This window comes from Nerophis ophidion, linkage group LG06 (assembly GCF_033978795.1).
Source record: "Nerophis ophidion isolate RoL-2023_Sa linkage group LG06, RoL_Noph_v1.0, whole genome shotgun sequence".
NCBI lineage: Eukaryota > Metazoa > Chordata > Actinopteri > Syngnathiformes > Syngnathidae > Nerophis > Nerophis ophidion.
Window position 1 is genome coordinate 58409599 of NC_084616.1, and position 22433 is coordinate 58432031.

The 22433-nt window shown below is 39.5% G+C and overlaps 2 protein-coding genes across 3 annotated transcripts in view; one reads left to right on the forward strand and one right to left on the reverse strand.

Moving 5' to 3' along the window:
• LOC133555020 (solute carrier family 26 member 6-like) overlaps positions 1 to 18682 on the forward strand; it is a 34509-nt gene extending 15827 nt beyond the window's left edge. Inside the window, exons 8-19 of the mRNA XM_061904428.1 lie at positions 381 to 528; positions 5257 to 5370; positions 6062 to 6139; positions 7101 to 7196; positions 7381 to 7487; positions 7567 to 7636; positions 7719 to 7811; positions 12282 to 12380; positions 12460 to 12768; positions 12840 to 12894; positions 15131 to 15261; positions 15330 to 18682. Of these exons, the coding sequence (XP_061760412.1) occupies positions 381 to 528; positions 5257 to 5370; positions 6062 to 6139; positions 7101 to 7196; positions 7381 to 7487; positions 7567 to 7636; positions 7719 to 7811; positions 12282 to 12380; positions 12460 to 12768; positions 12840 to 12894; positions 15131 to 15261; positions 15330 to 15356 (1327 nt within the window). The 3' untranslated portion in view covers positions 15357 to 18682. The remainder of the gene's footprint in view (positions 1 to 380; positions 529 to 5256; positions 5371 to 6061; positions 6140 to 7100; positions 7197 to 7380; positions 7488 to 7566; positions 7637 to 7718; positions 7812 to 12281; positions 12381 to 12459; positions 12769 to 12839; positions 12895 to 15130; positions 15262 to 15329) is intronic.
• Positions 1 to 22433, reverse strand: part of LOC133555021 (sodium- and chloride-dependent creatine transporter 1-like) — a 72907-nt gene that overhangs the window by 16843 nt on the left and 33631 nt on the right. Inside the window, exon 14 of one of the 2 annotated variants that reach the window (XM_061904430.1) lies at positions 22341 to 22424. In XM_061904430.1, coding sequence (XP_061760414.1) covers positions 22356 to 22424 — 69 coding nt within the window. In that variant the 3' untranslated portion in view covers positions 22341 to 22355. Of the gene's footprint in view, positions 1 to 22340; positions 22425 to 22433 lie in introns of those variants that run through there. The other variant, XR_009807259.1, reaches the window with a different exon arrangement.

Consider the following 22433-nt stretch of genomic DNA (forward strand, 5'->3'; position numbering starts at 1 on the left):
TTAACCAAAAATGCTTTGATCTGATTAGGGGGTACTTGAATGAAAAAAATGTTCACTGAAAAAAGGTTGAAAACCACTGTCTTAGAGGGTGTTGGGAAAAGTTAAAGGTTTTTGTCTTAAACAGTAGATAACAAATAGCTGTAGATACTTATGGGATTATTGAAATATTTCAGTAAAAAGGACAGCTGCAGAATGTGTGAGTTCAATATTTAGTCAGCTTGCAGTCACACATGCTTGGGGCAAAAAGAAACAACAGACCAAAATCTTGGGGCTTAAAAAGTTAATTTTATTTTGAGATGATTTAACAGAACTCAGTATTTGTATTGTACCTGCACCTATACAAAACCCTGACTTATTGCTATATGCTTATCCTACTTCAGGCTTAAGGCCCCTCGTGCTCCAGATGTGACACTCTTCTCTGCGGTGATCGGTGACGCTTTTGCTATGGCCATTGTGGGCTATGCCATCACTATTTCTCTTGGTAAAACATTTGCTCTCAAACATGGCTACAAGGTGGATAGCAACCAGGTAAGGCGCAGGCTTATAAGAACATTGTGTCACTTAGTCTGATAATCTTTGAAATCCTTGTGAGTAACTTTTGAAATCTGATTGTACAAAACAGAACATGAATACACTCGAATCGATTCTTACTGTGTTGCCATTATTGACTCCAGTCAACCACAGCATGTAAGCACATTTCTCAAAATGCCTTTACATTCGGCACATTATTACAATAGGAGCTTTACTTTGTGAAGGAAATCACTCATTTGTCAAAAACAACCACAAGGGTTCTTTTTTAACTTTTACATCAGTGTCTGCACGCCTGATTGCATGGGACAAAGAGCAGAGAGACAGAGTGAAAGCACTCAGGCTCATAAGAGCCACTGATAAATCATTAATGCCGAACAAGCTTTATGCACACTTGTCCATCTTAAATATGCTTGCTTGCTTTAAGTGTGATTTGTCGACACGGCTATATGAAGTTAATGAACAGAAGTTATTGACCCAGGGAGTACAGACTCTGGACAAAGCTAGAATTAGGATGTCATTGTAACTATGAATGACATCTAAGTAGGGCTGTCAATGTTAACGCGATAACGAGTTAACTAAAATTTCCAGAGCTTTTTTTTTTTTTTTTTGATGCGCAGGATTGACATGCGTGCATCATGTGCGACCGTCTGCCAACAGCGCTCCCGTCCAAAGGCAAAACCCAGTAACTCAAGTTGGGTCAAAACTGAGCTGATAATAATTTTGGAGTTCCTAGGTGATATGCTTTACATTAGTGTATGCCATATTGTGATTTGTTCTGTAAGCAAGCTGTTACGCGCATGGCAGGACCTAGCAACTACCACATAACCGCGTAGATACAACAGGAAAAACCTAGTATCTCAAGGGACCAATCGGAGCTTCTTTGTCAGTCGCCTTATTGACTTTAATGAGACATTTGCACGAATGGGGGCCGACGGTCAACCTGATTATGTGATATTATGGCACGAGGGGATATTTGGAAGATTGGCCCAGGACGTTGCAAGCACCTTCATTAAATGTATTGTTCTTGATTCTTCCTCTTGCATACTCTTTTGGGCAGATAACTGTGGAGGTCAAAATAAAAACTGGACGCTGTACACAGCTCTTGCCCAATGTGCAAACGCAGAATGGGGCCCACCCGAGATTGTGATAAAATATCTGGAGAAAGGGCACACGTTCATGAGAGCAGATTCAATCCATGGCTCAATCGGCAAGAAAATGAAAGCTCAGGAAAACATCTATACGTTTGATGACTTTTTAAATCTTTGTAAGACAGCATCAAGATAGGTTGGTTTTCCTTTGTTTTCTCAAAATCAGCTAGAAGTGAGTTATTAGGTTTTGCCTTTGGACGGGAGAGCGTAAGTCCTGGAAAATGCACTGCAGCAGGAAATATCAAGACTGTTTTAGAGCCAATAGGCCTACACTCGTAAATGGCCACAATAGGAAGAAAGTACAATGTTAAACTGTAAATCATCATATTGTGTAATTGAAACAATCTGAATTGTTTCAGTCAAAATATTTAAACTAATCAAGCCTTAGAGGTGATTATTTTTATGATGTAGGTGCAGCTGAGTCTCGAGACACTTATTTCTAAGGTGTGGAAATTTAGAAAATATGCGATTGAATTCAAATAAATCTACAATGTGAAGAAAATCTAATTTGCTGCAAATAAGAAAATATATTTTAAGAACACTAGAATTACAAGGTGATCAAAAACATGATAGATTGTTATTGCATTATTTTACTATAATAGGTCGGTTCATAATCTAAAGTGAAGCTTGAAATCCGGGGCTGAAAATGAGTCCTACTCCAATTGGATGCGTCCGTAAAAGAGTTTCAATTTGATGTTGAGCTGTTTAAAGGCCTACTGAAATGAGATTTTCTTATTTAAACGGGGATAGCAGGTCCATTCTATGTGTCATACTTGATCATTTCGCGATATTGCCATATTTTTGCTGAAAAGATTTAGTAGAGAACATCCACGATAAAGTTCGCAACTGGAGAAAAGCCCTGCCTCTACCGGAAGTCGCAGACGATGACGTCACATGTTGATGGCTCCTCATATATTCACATTGATTTTAATGGGAGCCTCCAACAAAAACAGCTATTCAGACCGAGAAAATGACAATTTCCCCATTAGTTTGAGCGAGGATGAAAGATTCGTGTTTGAGGATATTGATAGCGACGGACTAGAAAAAAAAAAAAAAAACGCGATTGCAATCGCGTTGCATTGAGACAGATTCATAGGTTATTAGAGACATTTATTAGGATAATTCTTGGAAATCCCTTATCTTTCTATTGTGTTGCTAGTGTTTTAGTGAATTTAACAGTACCTGATAGTCGAAGGTGTACATCCACGGCCGAGTGTTGACGCGCAGTGTCTCGGGGAAGTCGACGGCAGCTGTATGGACGTCACAAGCTCAGCTAATATCCGGTAAGAGGCGACTTTTTAACCACAATTTTCTCAACGAAACCTGCGGGTTGGCATGTAGTCGGCATCCATGTCCGCTGTGATCCATACTAAAGTTTCACATCCGTGAATTTTAAACAGGGAATCACCGTGTGTTTGTGTGGCTAAAGGCTAAAGCTTCCCAACTCCATCTTTCTACTTTGACTTCTCCAATATTAATTGAACAATAAATTGCAAAAGATTCAGCAACACGGATGTCCAAAATACTGTGTAATTATGCCGTTAAAGCAGACGACTTTTAGCTGTGTGTGTGCGCAGCGCTCATATTCATAACAGCCCGTGACGTCACGCGTACACGTCATCATTTTCAAGAAAAAAATCCCGGGAAATTTAAAATGGCAATTTAGTAAACTAAGAAGGGCGTATTGGCATGTGTTGCAATGTTAATATTAATCATTGATATATAAACTATCAGACTGCGTGGTGAGTAGTAGTGGGTTTCAGTAGGCTTTTAAAAAAAACATGTTTAATAAACGAACATTTGCATACAGACTAACATTTGTCCAGACCCATGTTGATTTTAAAAACGTGAAAAATTATCCTTCTAATGTACACTTAATAAAGACAAAAAACTTTGATGTGCAATTATTTACGAGTTAAAGGGGATCTGCAATTTTTGGGGAATTTTGCCTATCGATCACAATCATAATTTAAGACATGACGATGGATGTTTTCTTTTTTTTAATGCATTTTAAGTATCAAATAAATGCAATCAAAAGCCAGCTTACAATGAAGCTGATGGGAGCCGCTCAATTCTGACTACAAAGCCCTTAAAATAAATCGAAACACCTCCATTGAGGTTTTATATACATTTGTACATGATGTAAGTAATGTAAAAATGTAGTAACGGGCACATTTATAATAACAGTTAATATTGACATATTTTGATTATTTTAAGCAAACACGGCACATTAATAAAAAAAAACGCATCACGTTTGCTTTTTTTTTCTTCATCACTGATTTCTGATTACTTCAAGAGAACAAACAAACATAATACAACATCACTTACTGTACAATGTCTGCTGTCATTAGGATGCCAAATGTAGGAGCCCAAATGCTGTTTGAGGTCATTTACATTTTATGGAAGGTGCTTTATGTTTATTCAGCCAAAATGGGACTACTAACTTTATTTGAATAATATGACAATGTATATATTGCATGCTTAAAGTAATTATAAGGATCACTTTATTAGTAATTGTTACATTTGTGTGAATCATTTGATAACGGACTATTTTATACTGCTTTAATAAAGTGAATAATATGTAACTGTTTAGTTGCATATATGGCGGAAGGATTTGTGTGGTAAAAAGGTTTGGACAAAATGTATTATGGGTTATGGCAGTCAGATATGGTGGAATCGAGCCACACAGTTGTTTTTTTTACCATACGCTTACTTTTTCTTACTCTTTCTTACTGTAATACACTCGCTTTATTTTTGCCATTTATTTTCTTCCACATCGTTATTGTTTGATGTTTTGAATGATTAACTTCACAAGTAAACGATACAAAACCAAGAGGAGCGTCTGGAGTTTTGTTTGTTGTTGCCGCAGCGAGCGGGAGCAGGAGAAAGCAGAGGAGCGTCAAGCTAAGGCTTCATTAGGAAACTACACCGAGTTTTTGGATGCTCATATATTCCCATTAGTGGAAGAATGACTCATTATTCTCGCGAAGAAACGGGGTGGGGACCAAGCGTCTTTTTGTGTCATTCTTGCCAGTTCCGGGTCCTAAATGGCTGTCAAAGTGCCCCAACTTGTCGGATTACATCCTCAGCCATCTACTTTCTAGGTGAAAGGAATGATTTATGATTTACAATAAACTTCCAAGGAGGAGGAAGCGAGGAAACAGCAGACCACTCGATGATGTAAACATAGGGACACACGGTAGTGATCACGGCACAGCTATAAATAGTTTGTCTGCCTTAAGGCTTAGAATAACAATATCACTAATACTTAGTTAATATTCAAGTCAGTAAATGCAAATGGAGTTTTGTTAGTGCTTTTTGGGTGGTTATTTAATGAGTTTTATCGGCGAAATAGAGGATCTCCTATTGTCTGCTGTAAGTGGACTTTTATTTACGTTTATTTAATTCTTAGAATGCCTTAAAGAAAATCTATCCATCGTCATGTCTTTCATAGTGATTGTGAACGATAGGTAAAATTCCAAAAAAAGTGCAGTTTACCTTTACAGATAATGAAATATTTTAAATACTTAAATTTAATGTTTAATAGTGTGTCTTTGCTTTGTTTTGGCTCTTCTAGGAGTTAGTTGCTCTTGGCTTCAGCAACACTGTTGGCGGCTGTTTTCAGTGTTACTCCGTGACTGGTTCCATGTCGCGAAGCCTCATTCAGGAGAGCACTGGGGGAAAGACTCAGGTACTGTAAACTAACATCTGTCATTGGACGCAAAATACCTGAAGGAGTTCAAGTACCGCGGAGTGGATCCTGAGGTCGACAGGCTGTATCGATCCGTTGTGGTGAAGAGGGAGCTGAGCCGGAAGGCAAAGCTCTCAATTTACCGGTCGCTCTACGTTCCCATCCTCACCTATGGTCATGAGCTTAGGGTTATGACCGAAAAGACAAGATCACGGGTACAAGCGGCCGAAATGAGCTTCCTCCGCCGGGTGACGGGGATCTCCCTTAGAGATAGGGTGAGAAGCTCTGTCATCCGAGAGAACCTCAAACTAAAGCTGCTGCTCCTCCACAGAGAGGAGCCAGATGAGGTGGTTTGGGCATCTGGTCAGGATGCCACCAGAACACCTCCCTAGGGAGGTGTTTAGGGCACGTCCGACCGGCAAGAGGCAACAGGACACGTTGGGAAGACTATGTCTCCCGGCTGACATGGAAACACCTCGGGATCCCCCGGGAATAGCTGGACAAAATGGCTGGGGAGAGGGAAGTCTGGGCTTCCCTGCGTAGACTGCTGCCCCCACGACCCGACCTTGGATAAGCGGAAGAAGACGGATGGATGGATGGATGGATGGATGGATGGATGGATGGATGGATGGATGGATGGATGCATCTTAAGTCAGCTTGGTTATAATTACTATAAACTTTGTGTCATTAGGTTGCAGGACTGATTTCTTCATTCATCGTCCTCATTACCGTTTTAAAGATAGGATCTCTTTTTCAAGATCTCCCTAAGGTATTACTCATTTTTCTTCTTCTTCTTCTTCTTCTTCTTCTTCTTGTTTAATGGCGGGGCACTCAACGTTAAAGGTGCAAAGCCGCCACCTACTGCATTGGAGTGTGAACCAGTTTTCTCCCTGCCCTCTCCCTCACTTACATACAGTACATACCTTCCTATTCTAAATTCCTAAATATGTCTTCACTCAAGTTTTCTGATTGCTGCTTAGTATCCCTTTGAGCATAACCTTCTTCTGTCCATGTCTTCAAGCTTCCTCCCTTAAATGGTAAATGGTTATACTTGTATAGCGCTTTTCTACTTTAATTTTTTTAAGGAACTCAAAGCAATTTGACACTATTTCCACATTCACCCATTTACACACACATTCACACACTGATGGCGAGAGCTGCCATGCAAGGCGCTAACCAGGATCCATCAGGAGCAAGGGTGAAGTCTCTTGCTTAAGGACACAACAGACGTGACTAGGGTGGTAGAAGGTGGGGATTGTACCAGTAACCCTCAGATTGCAGGCATGGCCACTCTCCCAACTTCGCCACGCCGTCCCCTCCTAGTTTCTGTTTTTCATAACATGGTCACTACTGCCTAGTTTCTCTTGTTATATTTTTATTTTACTGTTATATTTTTAGTCCAATTGTTGCTTTTTATTTTTATTCTTATTGTAATATTTGTCTATTTGGTTTCCATTTAAACCCCCATTATTTACTTTTTATTTTTTAATTTGATCTCAACTCTGTACACTGCTGCTGCAATGTTTATTTTCCTGAAGGAACTTTTCTGAAGGAATCAATAAAGTACTATCTATCTATCCATCTATCTATATTTCTCCTTTCTCTACTGTAGTTCCGACATTGAATGAATGCATGTTCCACTGACACTCCCTCTTTGCAGCTGTCTCATAATCCTGTTGGGTGTTTAATTAAAATGTCACGTCATCAGACTATTTTTTTGTGTCCTGCAGGCTATCTTATCCACAATCGTGTTTGTGAACTTAAAGGGAATGTTCAAGCAGTTCATGGACGTGCCTATGCTGTGGAGGACCAACAGGTTGGATTTGGTACGATTGAACACATTTTCCAAGTGTGAGGCCCAGAAAAATTCAGGGGAATCTCATGTGTAAAGGCAAATTGAATAGATGTTCATGTTCATTCGGGGACCTTGCTAAAAGTACAGTAGTAGGGTACCAAATACATCTTCAACCATTTAACACATTTACCTGATAGTACTTTACTACCCTCTAGCTTGTGTGGCTGGTTACTTTCACAAGCACTATTCTACTCAACCTGGACCTTGGTTTGGCTGTCTCCATTGGCTTTTCTATACTGACCGTCATCTTTAGAACACAGCTGTAAGTGCATGTCATTATTCAAATCATGTGACTTTGATTAGGAAGGTGGTTTAATATTTGTTGATATTTCATCCCTCAGGCCACACTATTCAATTTTGGGCCAAGTACCAGCCACTGACTTGTACCTGGACATAGACACATACAAAGAGGTACAGTAAAACTTGTGAATTTTGTCAAGAAAACACAATCAGTTTACCAGATTAAATGGTTTTCTTTTATCTGTATCTTCAGGCTAAAGAGATTCCAGGCATTAAAATCTTCCGTTCTTCGACTACCATCTACTACAGCAATGCTGAGATGTACCTGGAGGCCTTACAAGAGAAGGTCTATATGTTTGTCCTCGTATTCTTACGGGAACCCATGAAATAAGGTGTGGGATTGCCCAGGGCTCAATTTTAGGTCCTCTAATCTTTCAAATGCTCTTGGGTACGTTATTAGGAGACTTGGCATCAGTTTCCACTGTTAAGCTGATGATACATAGTTGTACATTGCTTTGTCTTCTGATGACACAGGACCCATAAATACCCTTTTTAACTGTATTTTAGACATCAAATCCTGAATGGCGGTTAATCTCCTACACTTTAATAAGACAAAACATATGTTTTAGTTATAGGTACTGAATGCCAGAGGGAGAAACTTTGACCAAAATTACAATATTTTAAACCAACACAATCTATTAGAAACTCTGGGCGGGGTTTTGACTGCAACCTGACTTTTAGCCACGTATTAAAAATATTACAAAAATAGTTTTTTTATCTTCTTAAAGAGGAACTGCACCCTTTTTTAAAAGAAATGACGACAGATGGATTTTTTTAATGCATTCTAACTTTTAAATAAACATAAATTAAAGTTTACTTGTAGCGGCACCAATGAGGGGTCCTCTATTTCACCAATTAAATGCACCAGTGAGGCGTCCTCTATTTCACCAATTAAATCCAAAAAATACTAAGAGTGTAACGGTACACAAAAATTTCGGTTCGGTACGTACCTCGGTTTAGAGGTCACGGTTCGGTTCATTTTCGGTACAGTAAGAAATCAACAAAATATACATTTTTTGGTTATTTATTTACCAAATTTGTAAACAATGGCTTTATCCTTTTAACATTGGGAACACTATGATAATTCTGCCCACGTTAATCCACATTAAACTGCCTCCAGTTGTTGCTTTGATTAAATAAAATGAAAAAACCTTTCTTCTACATATAAAATGTTTAACATTAAACAGTTTCCATTGAAACTGTTTAATGTCAACTCATCATACTTAATTTATTACAGCATTTGGGAAGCCTGTAGTTGACTTTTATCATGTAAATGTTGTATTTTTTATCAACATGCGATAGCAGGGACCCTGCTATTCAAAACTAGGCTGCTACATTATTAATGATTAATGTAACTATAGCTGAAAAATAGTACAATTGCCATGTGGACTATTCATCCCTAAACACAATGGAGTTCAATGAAATAACAGACAGGGCTTTGCTGCCCCTAAAACACGCACACGCACGCACGCACACACACACACACACACACACACACTCACACACACACTCCTTTTTTTTTCTTTTTTTTTTCTTCTTTGTCATGAAAAAGGGAGGTTTTTGTGGTTGGTGCACTAAGTGTATATTGTGTTTTTTATGTTGATTTAATAAAAATAAAAAAATATATATATATATATTTTTTTTTTTATTAATTTTTTTAAATAAAAAATTCTTCCACGGCCCGGTGGTTGGGGACCACTGCACTACGCCATGCTGCCCCCAGTAATCAGCGATGAAGAAAAAAAAAAAGCAAACATTTGTGAAATTAATGTTCCACTTTTGCTTAAAATCATCAAGATACGTAAATATTAAATGTTATTATAACTGTGGCCATTACTACATTACATACATACTTACAGCATGTCTATAAAACCTTAATGGAGGTGTTTGAATGTTTTAAGGGCTTTATAGGCAGAATAGTGGGGCATATAAGCTCCATTGTAAGCAGACTTTTGATTGCATTTATTTAACATTTACAATGCAAAAAAACCAATATATCAATCGTCATGTCTCTCATAATGATTGTGAACGATATGCAAAGTTCCCCAAAAAATTCCCCTTTAAGACATAGCCTGAGTCCACCTGTTTCTCTCTCAGGCCAACACAGAGGCGCTAATGTATGCTTTTATTTCCTGTCATTTGGACTATTGTAATGTCCTGCTCTATGATTTCCTTAGAAATAATATCAGAAGTCTACAATTATTACAAAACTAAGCTGCACGCATGCTGAGAAGGACCAGAGGGCGGAAGCATATTACACCGGTTTTAAAATCAATGTATTGGCTACCCATCCGCTTCAGGGTGGATTTTAAAGTTCTAGCATTATTCTTTAAATGTCTTCATATCTCTTTGACCTGCTTTTACCGTATCAACCCTCGTGAATCCTGAGGTCTTCTGGCACAGGCCTTTATCTCTTTACCAATTACCAGAACAAAGACTCACGGGGAGCCAGCATCTAGCCACTATGGGCCCGCCTGTAGAACAGCTTGACCGAAAACCTCAGGACTGCAGAGACCGTTAATTTTTTTTTAAAAGGTTTAAAGACACAACTTTTTAATCAGACTATTTGCTGATCATGTACAAACCCCGTTTCCATATGAGTTGGGAAATTGTGTTAGATGTAAATATAAACGGAATACAATGATTTGCAAATCATTTTCAACTTATATTCAGTTGAATATGCTACATAGACGAGATATTTGATGTTCAAACTGATAAAAAAAAATTTTTTGTAAATAACCATTAACTTTAGAATTTGATACCACCAACACGTAACAAAGAAGTTGGGAAAGGTGGGAATAAATACTAATAAAGTTGAGGAATGCTCGTCCAACACTTATATGGAACATCCTATAGGTGTGCAGGCGAATTGGGAACAGGTGGGTGCCATGATTGGGTATAAAAACAGCTTCCCAAAAAATGCTCAGTCTTTCACAAGAAAGGATGGGGCGAGGTACACCCCTTTGTCCACAGCTACGTGAGCAAATAGTCAAACAGTTTAAGAACAACGGTTCTCAAAGTGTAATTGCAAGAAATGCAGGGATTTCAACATCTACGGTCCATAATATCATCAAAAGGTTGAGAGAATCTGGAGAAATCACTCCACGTAAGCGGCATGGCCGTAAACCAATAATGAATGACCGTGACCTTCGATCCCTCAGACGACACTGTATCATAAACCGACATCAATCTCTAAAGGATATCACCACATGGGCTCAGGAACACTTCAGAAAACCACTGTCACTAAATACAGTTTGTCGCTACATCTGTAAGTGCAAGTTAAAGCTCTACTACGCAAAGCAAAAGCCATTTATCAACAACATCCAGAAACGCCGTCGGCTTCTCTGGGCCCGAGATCATCTAAGATGGACTGATGCAAAGTGGAAAGGTGTTCTGTGGTTAGACGAGTGCACATTTCAAATTATATTTGGAAACTGTGGACGTGGTGTCATCTGGAACAAAGAGGAAAATAATTATCCGTATTGTTATAGGCGCGAAGTTCAAAAGCGTTCTGTGGTATGATGAGTCCACATTTCAAATTGTTTTTGGAAATATGCGACATTGTGTCGTCCGGACCAAAGGGGAAGCGAACCATCCAGACTGTTATCGACGCAAAGTTCAAAAGCCAGCATCTGTGATGGTATGGGGGTGCATTAGTGCCCAAGGCATGGGTAACTTACACATCTGTGAAGGCACCATTAATGCTGAAAGGTACATACATCATCTAAGCGCTGTCTTTTTCATGGACGCCCCGGCTTATTTCAGCAAGACAATGCCAAGCCACATTCAGCACGTGTTACAACAGTGTGGCTTTTTAAAAAAAAGAGTGCGGGTACTTTCCTGGCCCGCCTGCAGTCCAGACCTGTCTCCCATCGAAAATGTGTGGCGCATTATGAAGTGTAAAATATGACAGCGGACACCCCGGACTGTTGAACAACTGAAGCTCTACATAAAACAAGAATGGGAAAGAATTCCACTTTCAAAGCTTCAACTATTAGTTTCCTAAGTTCCCAAACGTTTATTGAGTGTTGTTAAAAGAAAAGGTGACGTAACACAGTGGTGAACATGCCCTTTCCCAACTACTTTGGCACGTGTTGCAGCCATGAAATTCTAAGTTAATTATTATTTGCAAAAAAAAAAAAACTAAATTATGAGTTTGAACATCAAATATCTTGTCTTTGTAGTGCATTCAATTGAATATGGGTTGAAAAGGATTTGCAAATCATTGTATTCCGTTTATATTTACATCCAACACAATTTCTCAACTCATATGGAAACGGGGTTCGTACATTTTTCTTGTTATTAGTTTCTATTTTATTCATTGCTATTGTTACTACTATTCTCTCAATTTTATGTTTTCATGAACTTATTACTGCATTATTTATGTTTTATTTTTACATATATTTTATCAAATATCTAATACTATTTTTTTTAGACTTTTTTTTAGTTATTGTCCAGTGTGGAAACGCCTCAAAGGTCATGTTTTACCACAATACTCAGTGCCAAGTCATTTTTTTCCTTTGTCAATAGTGTAGTGTTGTGTGTGTTCGTATATATGTTTTTTCTATCTTTCTAAAGCATTTTGTGTTTGCCACTTGCCTGTGTATAACAAGCGTTATACAAATAAAGTTTGATTGGATACAATTTTAATTTGATTTGAATAGCATAATGTATCCCTAGCTGTTGTCTACTTCACTCGAACATACTTTTATCACCTCACTCACTTCTTTGTGATGCATATTTTTGTTTTGCACAGAGTGGGATTCAAATTGGGAAGCTTCTGGCAGCTAAGAAGAAACATGCAACGCTGAAGCAAAAAGAGAAAAATAAAGCTGAACAAGAGAAGAAAAATGAAGTATGACTACCGGTAATCGCTTCTTTCAAGAAAAATGTTTTGTTATAGTGTTACCAGGAAATCTGTAATGTTTCTGCAGATGGCCGGTGACCTGCCCGATGACACATACTCTTTGAAAGAGCAAAAAAGGGAACAGTTCTGTGCCCAACTGGAAGAGCATAAACAAGCTGAATCTCCAGCGAATGGGATGTGTAACGGCCAAGTAAACTTGGCTTACCAAGCCGACGTGTCCGATTCAGTTTACGACACGGTTTATGACGACAACGTCACACAGGTTTCAAAAGACAGCGATAAAAAGAGCGGACTCGTCTGTGGGTGCCACAGCATCATCTTGGATGTCTCAACAACCAGCTTTGTGGACACTGTTGCTGTGAAGACCTTGAAAAATGTACATGAATGTCACAATAACGCAATTGTTTTTTTTGGTCTGAAATCTTAATTATTGTTTCATATTTCCAGTTATTCAGGGACCTACAAGAAATTGATGTGGATGCGTATCTAGCCGGCTGCCAATGTAAGTGGTACTCCAAAAATCTGTCAAAGCACCTTGTCCATGTTAGGGCTGTACGGTATACCGGTATTAGTATAGTACCGCGATACTAATTAATCATATTCGGTACTATACCGCTTCTGAAAAGTACCGGTCCCGCGCCCCCTTTGTCACGTCGTGTCATTGCTGGTGTACGAGCAGACACAGTGTGTAGACAGAAAAGGGAGAAAGGACGCATTTTGGCTTAAAAACCAACGATAAAGGTGAAGTTATAACACTGAAACGCCCAGGAAGAGATGCTTTAAAGACATGGCTAGCTAGCTAGCGGATAAGTTCAGCCCCAGTCGGCAGTGTTGTAGCTACTTCTAAATCACTAATCCTCGTCTCTGTGGCGACAAAAAAAATAAAGTTTCTTACAAGTATCATCCCTACAGGACGAGGAATAGCTAAACATGCTTGACTACACATCATAGCCCACTGGCGTCAAAATGTAAACAAACGCCATTGGTGGATCTACACCTAACATCCACTGTAATGATACCAAGTACAGTGGCGTATTTTGTTGATATTTTTTGGCATCGCAATATCTTCGTTGTTTTTAAAAAAAAATATTTTATGTTTATAAACTCAGTAAATATGTCCCTGGACACATGAGGACTTTGAATATGACCATTGTATGATCCTGTAACGACTTGGTATCGGACTGATACCCAAATTCGTGGTATCTTTCAAAACTAGAGTAAAGTATCAAACGACAGAAGAATAAGTGTAGATAGAACATGTTAAGAGAGAAAGTAAGCAGATATTAACAGTAAATGAACAAATAGATTAATAATTCAATTTCTGCCCTTATAGGGGAACATTACCACAATTTCAGAAGGGTTAAAACCAATAAAAATTAAATTTTTCGAAGTATTTTTATAAATTTTACCCATTATGGAATATCCCGAGAAAAGGCTTTAAAGGGCCTGATTTTCGCTACCTTTAAATCCATCGTCCATTTTCCTGTGACGTCATTTAGTGATGCCAACATGGCGGATAGCACAGCAAGATTTAGGGACATTAGCTCGGATTCAGACTCGGATTTCAGTGGCTTAAGCGATTCAAAAGATTACGCATGTATTGAAACGGATGGTTGGAGTATGGAGGCAGATAGCGAAAATGAAATTGAAGAAGAAACTGAAGCTATTGAGCAAATACCTATTGAAGCTATTCGGCGATCGCCTTCTAACCAACGATTGAGTGTCATACATCTCTGTGCCATGTCTGCCTTAGCATCGCCGGTAAAATGTGCAGGAGCAACTTAAATCAGTCGATTGGTAAGTGTTTGTTTGGCATTAAATGTGGGTGGATGGAAAGGCTGGATGCAAATATAGCTACAAATGTACATACAGCTAGCCTAAATAGCATGTTAGCATCGATTAGCTGGCAGTCATGCCGCGACCAAATTTGTCTTATTAGCACATAAGTCAATAAGATCAACAAAACTCACCTTTGTGATTTATTTGACTTTATCGTTGGAAATGCATCTGTTTTGAGTGACGCAGGATATCCATACATCTCTGTGCCATGTCTGTCGTAGCATCGCCGGTAAAATGTGCAGAACAAACGATTAGCATGCCGTGTTAATCGATGCACACTCCACGTAAATCAACTTGAATCCGTCCCTGATCGTGTTGTTACACCCTTCGACAACACACCGACGAGGCACGATGTCTCCAAGGTACGGAAAACAGTCGAAAAAACGGAAAATAACAGAGCTAATTCGACTCTATATTTGTAATGTGTTTGAGAAAATGGCGGATTGACTACCTAAGTGAGCGAACAATAGGAAGGCGTTTACTTCGCCAAAATTCACCCATTTAGAGTTCGGAAATCGGTTAAAAAAAATATATGGTCTTTTTTCTGCAACATCAAGGTATATATTGACGCTTAAATAGGTTTGATGATAATGTTCCCCTTTAATAATTATGACATAATAGTATGAGAAATGACACATAATGTTACCGCATATGTCAGCAGCTAAATTAGGAGCCTTTGTTTGCTGACTTACTCCTAAAAGACAAGTTGTCTTGTATGTTCACTATTTTATTTAAAGACAAACTTGCCATAAGAATCATATGTTTGATGTACCCTAAGATTTTTTGATTAAAATAAATCCAATAATGCTAATTTTTGTGGTCCACTTATATATATGATTCAATGATTTGTGATGACTGTTCTTATATCATTGTCATGTGTCTATCTGCTCAAATGTTAGCCTGTGTGGTGGAGCAGCTGGAAAGGGCAGAGTTCTTCTCAGAGTCCATTCCAAAGAGCAGGCTGTTTGTCACTATTCACGACGCGGTGCTCCACATTCTCAAGAAACTGGAACAGAGCGACGTCATCCTTGTGAGTTCACATTTCTATCATTTCCATCTGAAACGTTCAGTCCCAGTTTCAAGTCCTAACGTTTCCAGGATGTTTCCTGCAATACCGAGATGTGACCAGCAGAGGGAGGCATTCTTCAACTTCATTCTCCATCTTGTTCTCTCCCGTTGGTCACCATTGGTGCACCTCCTCCCTTACCAGGGGAGAGTCCACCACCATAACACAGTGGATTGGTTGCCAAGGAATTACAGGGAGCCGTTGCCCTGACAACAGGCTTTTTGTTACATTGACTAATGAGATGGCCAGCTATACGTCACTGCATCTACTCCAGGACTCTGAGAGGGGGTTGAGTGGGAGAATGTATTACAGGACTAACAGGAATAGGCATTTTTAGACCATAGGATAGCTGTAAGAGAAAACTACAATGTCAGTGATTCTATCCACAACGTGTGTAGTCTGGGGAGCCCTCTTCGGTCTTAGATAGAGCTAATAAAAAAAAAATGTAAATATTTGTTATATAAATAGCTGGCTCATAACACATGCAAGAGGTTCTTTCATATTGGCTTCAAAGATTAAAGAAGGGGTACCGTTTGGTTCCCGCCATAATTAATTCCTGTTATGTTTAAAGAGGGCAGGAACTATTGAACTCAGCACGGTTGTATTTAGTCAGTTTTCACGCGCATCATGAGCTGTATTTCAAGAATACCATATGTTAGCGTTTTTCACATGTTTTGGTATGCGGAATAAAGGCCACACATTATTAAAGGCCTACTGAAACCCACTACTACCGACCACGCAGTCTGATAGTTTATATATCAATGATGAAATATTAACATTGCAACACATGCCAATACGGCCGGTTTAGTTTACTAAATTGCAATTTTAAATTTCACGCGGAGTTTATTGTTGAAAACATCGCGGAATGATGACGCGTGCGCGTGACGTCACGGACTGTCAGGAAATATTAGCGCAGCACCACTCGCGGCTAAAAGTAGTCTGCTTTAATCGCATAATTACACAGTATTTTGGACATCTGTGTTGCTGTATCTTTTGAAATTTGTTCAATTAATAATGGAGACTATAAAGAACAATGCTGTTGGTGGAAAGGGGTGTATTGCAGCTGTCTTTAGCACCGAGACACAGCCGGTGTTTCTTTGTTTGTTGTGAAGCTTTAACACAGAGCGGTCAAGCGAACATGTTTCTCTACGTCAACCAGCATGTCTTTGGATGGGAAAATTGTGATATTAAGTCTTACCGAAGAAATCAGTGGATTATGGGACTTCCTCCTGCAGTAGTTGTCAAAAAAGGCAGCTGTGATCTTGGCTCCTCCATTGGCTTCTCTGAGAGACACTGGCGTTCACCGCAGCCATCCGACTTTCAGGTATGTCTTTACAATCTCACTAAAACACTATTAAAACAATAAGCAGATAAGGGATCTTCCAGACTGCGATGAGGTGGCGACTTGTCCAGGGTGTACCCCGACTTCCGCCCGATTGTAGCTGAGATAGGCGCCAGCGCCCCCCGCGACCCCAAAAGGGAATAAGCTGTAGAAAATGGATGGATCTTCCAGAATTATCCTAATAAATGTGTCTAATTACATCTGAAATGCCGCCTGGAGCCGTCGCCTTTTTTTTTTTTTTTTAAATCTAGTACTTTACTCTAAACGTCCTCATCCACAAATCTTTTATCCTCGCTCAAATTAATGGGGCAATTGTCGCTTTCTCGGTCCAAATTGCTCTTACTGCTTGGTGGCTCCCATGAAAAACAATGTGAATATGTGTGGAGCCCTGCAACTCGTGACGTCACGCGCACATACTTCCGCTAAAGCCAAGGCTTTTCTATGAGCGACTAAAAGTTGCGAACTTTATCGTGGATGTTCTCTACTAAATCCTTCCAGCAAAAATATGGCAATATCGCAAAATTATCAAGTATGACACATAGAACGGACCTGCTATTCCCGTTTAAATAAGAAAATCTCATTTCAGTAGGCCTTTAATGCTTTTACAACGAATCAATTATCAGCGTTTTTATTTATTTTTTTTTTTACACACTAAAACTACAATCCGTGTGGCATCGTAAAAGTGTTGTTGACCTTAATATTTCTGTGGCCTGTTATTACAACAAATGAATATACAGTTGCTCAGTTGTGGTCAGACACTAAAATACCTTTTGTGAGCATGAATGCATAATTAATTGTGGGATGTTAAGTTAAAGTTAAAGTACCAATGATTGTCACACACAAACGCGAGGTGTGGCGAAATTATTCTCTGCATTTGACCGATCACCCTTGATCACCCCCTGGGAGGTGAGGGGAGCAGTGAGCAGCAGCAGTCGCTGCGCCCGGGAATCATTATTGGTGATTTAACTTCCAATTTTAACCCCTGGATGCTGAATGCCAATGAGTTAACCCTTAACACTTTTTGCAGAGCACTAATATTATTAACGCATTTCCCAGGCTATAACATTTTGGAATATTTTTTTTCATATATTAGCCGCATCGGACTATAAACCGCAAATATATACCTGAAGACACCAGAAGACAATCAATGTTTATTTATATAGCCCCAAATCAACAGTGTCTCAAAGGGCTGCACAAACCACAACGACATCCTCGGTAGAGCCCACATAAGGGCAAGAAAAACTCACACCCAGTGGGACGTCGGATGATTTTAGTTCATCGTTCGATTACTTTGCTTAATCCATTACATAATTGAGCAATTATCAGAAAAAAAAATCTCGAGATCAGCCGCAGGATTCATAACTTGTGGAAAATGCAGAGGCTTATAGTACGGAAAATACGGTATCCAAGATTCATATTCAGAGTGTTTTGCATTGAAGTTGATATTCTGTCAACTAGGTGTGCTGCTTTGTACAGTAGCAGCAATCACTTTGTGGTTGAACATTCCAGAGAAAAGTATTATAGGCAAACTCCGTTGGACTGTTTTTTCCTCAAAAATGCAAAATGCGGTCAACATTAGAAAAAACTACAACAGTCCTTATCAAACAGGAGTGCTGACCACTTCAAAATATCTGTTTACAAAATATCTGTTTACAAAATTTGTGGCCAATTATTGCTCGACAGGCTAATGACATAACAGCTGATAGACAATTTCCCTTTTCAGTGGTCACGTTATGTTGTAGATTAGCACACAACCAGAGGTACTGTGATAAGTTTTAAAACATTACATATTTTTAAACCGTTACTTGTAGAGAAAACAAAGGTAGCTACAGTACAGCAGTAACCCTCATCAGACTTCCAAGATCGCCCTGTCTCACGCCATATCGTCTGGGGGCTTTGCGCCAGCATCTACTTTTCAAAGTAAAAGCTTGCTTTCCTGTCTCCTTCTTACTTTGGTGGGAGGTATTTTTAAGTAAACAGTACCGGCAACTATAAAAATGAATAAAATACTTAAAAATATATATATTACAAAGGAGTTTAAAGGCCTACTGAAATTAGATTTTCTTATTTAAACGGGAATAGCAGGTCCATTCCACGTGTCATACTTGATCATTTCCCGATATTGCCATTATTTTGCTGAAAGGATTTAGTAGAGAACATCCATGATAAAGTTCACAACTTTCAGTGCTAAGAGAAAAGCCCTGCCTCTACCGGAAGTCGCAGACGATGACATCACAAGTTTGATGGCTCCTCACATATTCACATTGTTTTTAATGGTAGCCTCCAACAAAAAGTGCTATTCGGACCGAGAAAACGACAATTTCCCCATTAATTTGAGCGAAGATGAACGATTCGTGTTTGAGGATATTGATAGCGACGGAGTAAAAAAAAAAAAAAAACGCGATTGCACTGGGACGGATTACGATGTTTTTAGACACATTTACTAGGTTTTTTCTGGGAAATCCCTTATCTTTCTATTGTGTTGCTAGTGTTTTAGTGAGTTAAATAGTACCTGATAGTCGGAAGGGGTGTCTCCATGGGTGTCTTGACGAGCAGTGTCTCAGGGGAGTCGACGGCAGCTATGGATGGCACCAGCTCAGCTTTTCTCCGGTAAGAACTGACTTTTAAACCACTATTTTCTCACTGAAACCTGCTGGTTGACATTTGGTAGGGATCCATGTTGGCTTGACCGCGCTCTGATCCATAGTAAAGTTTCACCTCCAGGAATTTTAAACAAGGAATCACCGTGTGTTTGTGTGGCTAAAGGCTTAAACTTCCCAACTGCATCTTTCTACTGTGACTTCTCCAATATTAATTGAACAAATTGCAAAAGATTCAGCAACACAGATGTCCAAAATACTGTGTAATAATGCCGTTAAAGCAGACGACTTTTAGCTGTGTGTGTGTGCAGCGCTCATACTTCCTAAAAACCCGTGACGTCTTGCGTACACGACATCATTACACAACGTTTCGAAGACGAAACTCCCGGGAAATTTAAAATTGTAATTTAGTAAACTAAAAAGGCCGTATTGGCATGTGTTGCAATGTTAATATTTCATCATTAATATATAAACTATCAGACTGCGTGGTGGGTAGTAGTGGGTTTCAGTAGGCCTTTAAACCTGAGAAATTTCACGTTTTTCTATAAACTTGAGGTATAATTTGGGCTCACAATTATTAACAATTATGCCAAATAATTTACATAGCACCAAGGCCGGTTGTAGCCTGCTACCCTAGGTAGCTTTGGCAGGTGGCTGCTTCTGCGATAGGTTGCAGAAAGGCTGTTGATTCAGGGATGGGGAATAAGTTGCATTACATTCTAATTTTCATCAATAATTTGTGTCACCATGGTGTTGTGTTACCTCGGTAGAAACTTTCGAGTAACAGGCCGATGTACCACTATTATTAAAACTTTTGCCAAACTAACTAGGTTGTGCGCTTCGGAACCCTTTCAGACCGCTCCTTATGATCACGGTGCGCAATTTACCTCAGAGATTTGGAACGTGGTTACCAGGGATCTGGGGTCAAGCTGCACTGCTGATTTGTATACCACGCCAGGAAAATGTTTTGTGTGAGCGATTCTAACGCTCCATGAAAGCTGTCCTGCATGCCAGTTTGACTGATGTCAACTGGGTGGACAAACTTCCCTGGGTCATGGAAGGTCAGGACCGCCCTCAAGAAGACCTGCAATCCTCGTCTGCCGAGCTTGTCCATAGCCAGGTGCTGAAGGTTCCGGGGGATTTTAATAACCCCCGTTTGCGGCTAGGCTGCGGTCTTCCCTGCTGGAGGCCACCAGAGTATTCAAACCCGCCTCCACATCACAGCACGACACAATCATTTCTTGGATGCCCCAAACCTGGGCTTGATTAATTTAATCTTCATTTGTCATGACGCCCACCATGGACTGTTGCGCAATTGCTACGACAGGTTCAGGCATGTGATTTGATCTTAATGAAAAAGACTGATAATAAGCCGGGGGTCTGGGGGCCGCAGATCCAGGTGCCCTGGGTGGGGGACAAGGGGTGGATCCCCCCATCTCCCCAAAGCTCCTGGTTTTTCAGCAATTGAACATGCAAATTAGCAACAAAAAAAAAAGAACCATTTAAGGTGCTTTAGTGTTTAAAGAATTTTAAAAAATATCAAACAGTTTACATAAATACATACCGCATTCATTTAAATGAATTTCAATATTTCAGTCACTGTTATTTAGTCCAGTGTTTTTCAACCACTGTCCCGCCGCACACTAGTGTGCCGTGATATACAGTCTGGTGTGCTGTGGGAGATTCTCATTTCACCTATTTGGGTTAAAAATATTTTTTTAGCAAACCACTAATTATAGTCTGCAAATTACGTGTTGTTGTTGAGTGTCGGTGCTGTCTAGAGCTCGGCAGAGTAACCGTGTAATACTCTTCCATATCAGTAGGTGGCAGCAGGTAGCTAATTGCTTTGTAGATGTCGATACAGCGGAAGGCATGATGCAGGTAAAAAGGTATTTGATGCATAAACAAAAAATAAACAAAAGGTAAGTGCCCCTAAGAAGAAAAGGCATTGAAGCTTAGGGAAGGCTATGCAGAACAAAACTAAAACTGAACCGGCTACAAAGTAAACACAAACAGAATGCTGGACGACAGCAAAGACTTACTGTGGGGCAAAGACGGCTTCCACAATGTACATCCAAACATGACATGACAATGTCCCCACGATGAAGGATAAAAACAAAGTAGATGCGGCAAATATCGCTCAAAGCAATACATGAAACTGCTACAGGAAAACACAGAGAAAAAGCCACCAAAATAGGAGTGCAAGACAAGAACTAAAATACTACACACATGAAAACAGCAAAAAAGTCCAAATAAGTCAGGGTGTGGTGTGACAGGTGGTGACAGTAAACCTACTTTGAGACAAGAGCTATAGTGATGCATACTTGGTTATGCTTTAAAGTCATATCTAACAATTGCGACGACGACTTTTTGCTGTCAACTGAGTTTCGTTTTTTAATGATTTCTGCTGCTGGTGTGCCTTTGCATTTTTTCAACACAAAAAATGTGCCTAGGCTCAAAAAAGGTTGAAAATCACTGATTTAGTCCCTACAGTAATTACAACTTGTGTTCACATCCACAGAAACCACATGGGTAAGCCTACTTTATAGAGTATTTACAACCTTACTAGACTTCATATTTACAAGTCAGGTTTGTTATAGTTACATTAGTCGTGTTTAATGTACATGATTGATGCTGAAAGTTGAGCAGTACTGCTTTAGTTACAAAAATTGACCTCCTTTGACATCTGCAGGCCATGAAGCAAAGCCTGGGCCAGATGGTATTCACTCAAATTTCGAAAACAGAGCATGTGAGGGGTCATCTATGATGTAGCCTGCATGTAAGATTATATTACACGGACAGCAGAGATCTAAGAGGAGTCTCAATTATTTTAGACCAGAGTTTTCTGCTGACGGTTTGTCCTTAAGGAACCAGCTGATTGATTGCTTGAAACTTTTATTAGTAGATTGCAGTTCAGTACATATTCCGTACAATTAACCACTAAATGGTATCACCCGAATACGTTTTTCAACTTGTTTAGTCGGGGGTCCACAATTCATATTTGAAAATTTCATCATGCTCTCAATGAAGGAATATATTGAAATATATTTGACAGCAGACTGGTGCCTAGGTATTTGTATTCAACCACTTCCATGGCTCACCGTGAATTCTGGTGATTACAGCAGCATCTTCAGACAGGAGTTGTCACACCAGTCCACAAACTCCTGGAGGGCTGGTCCATGAGGCTGTCAGGA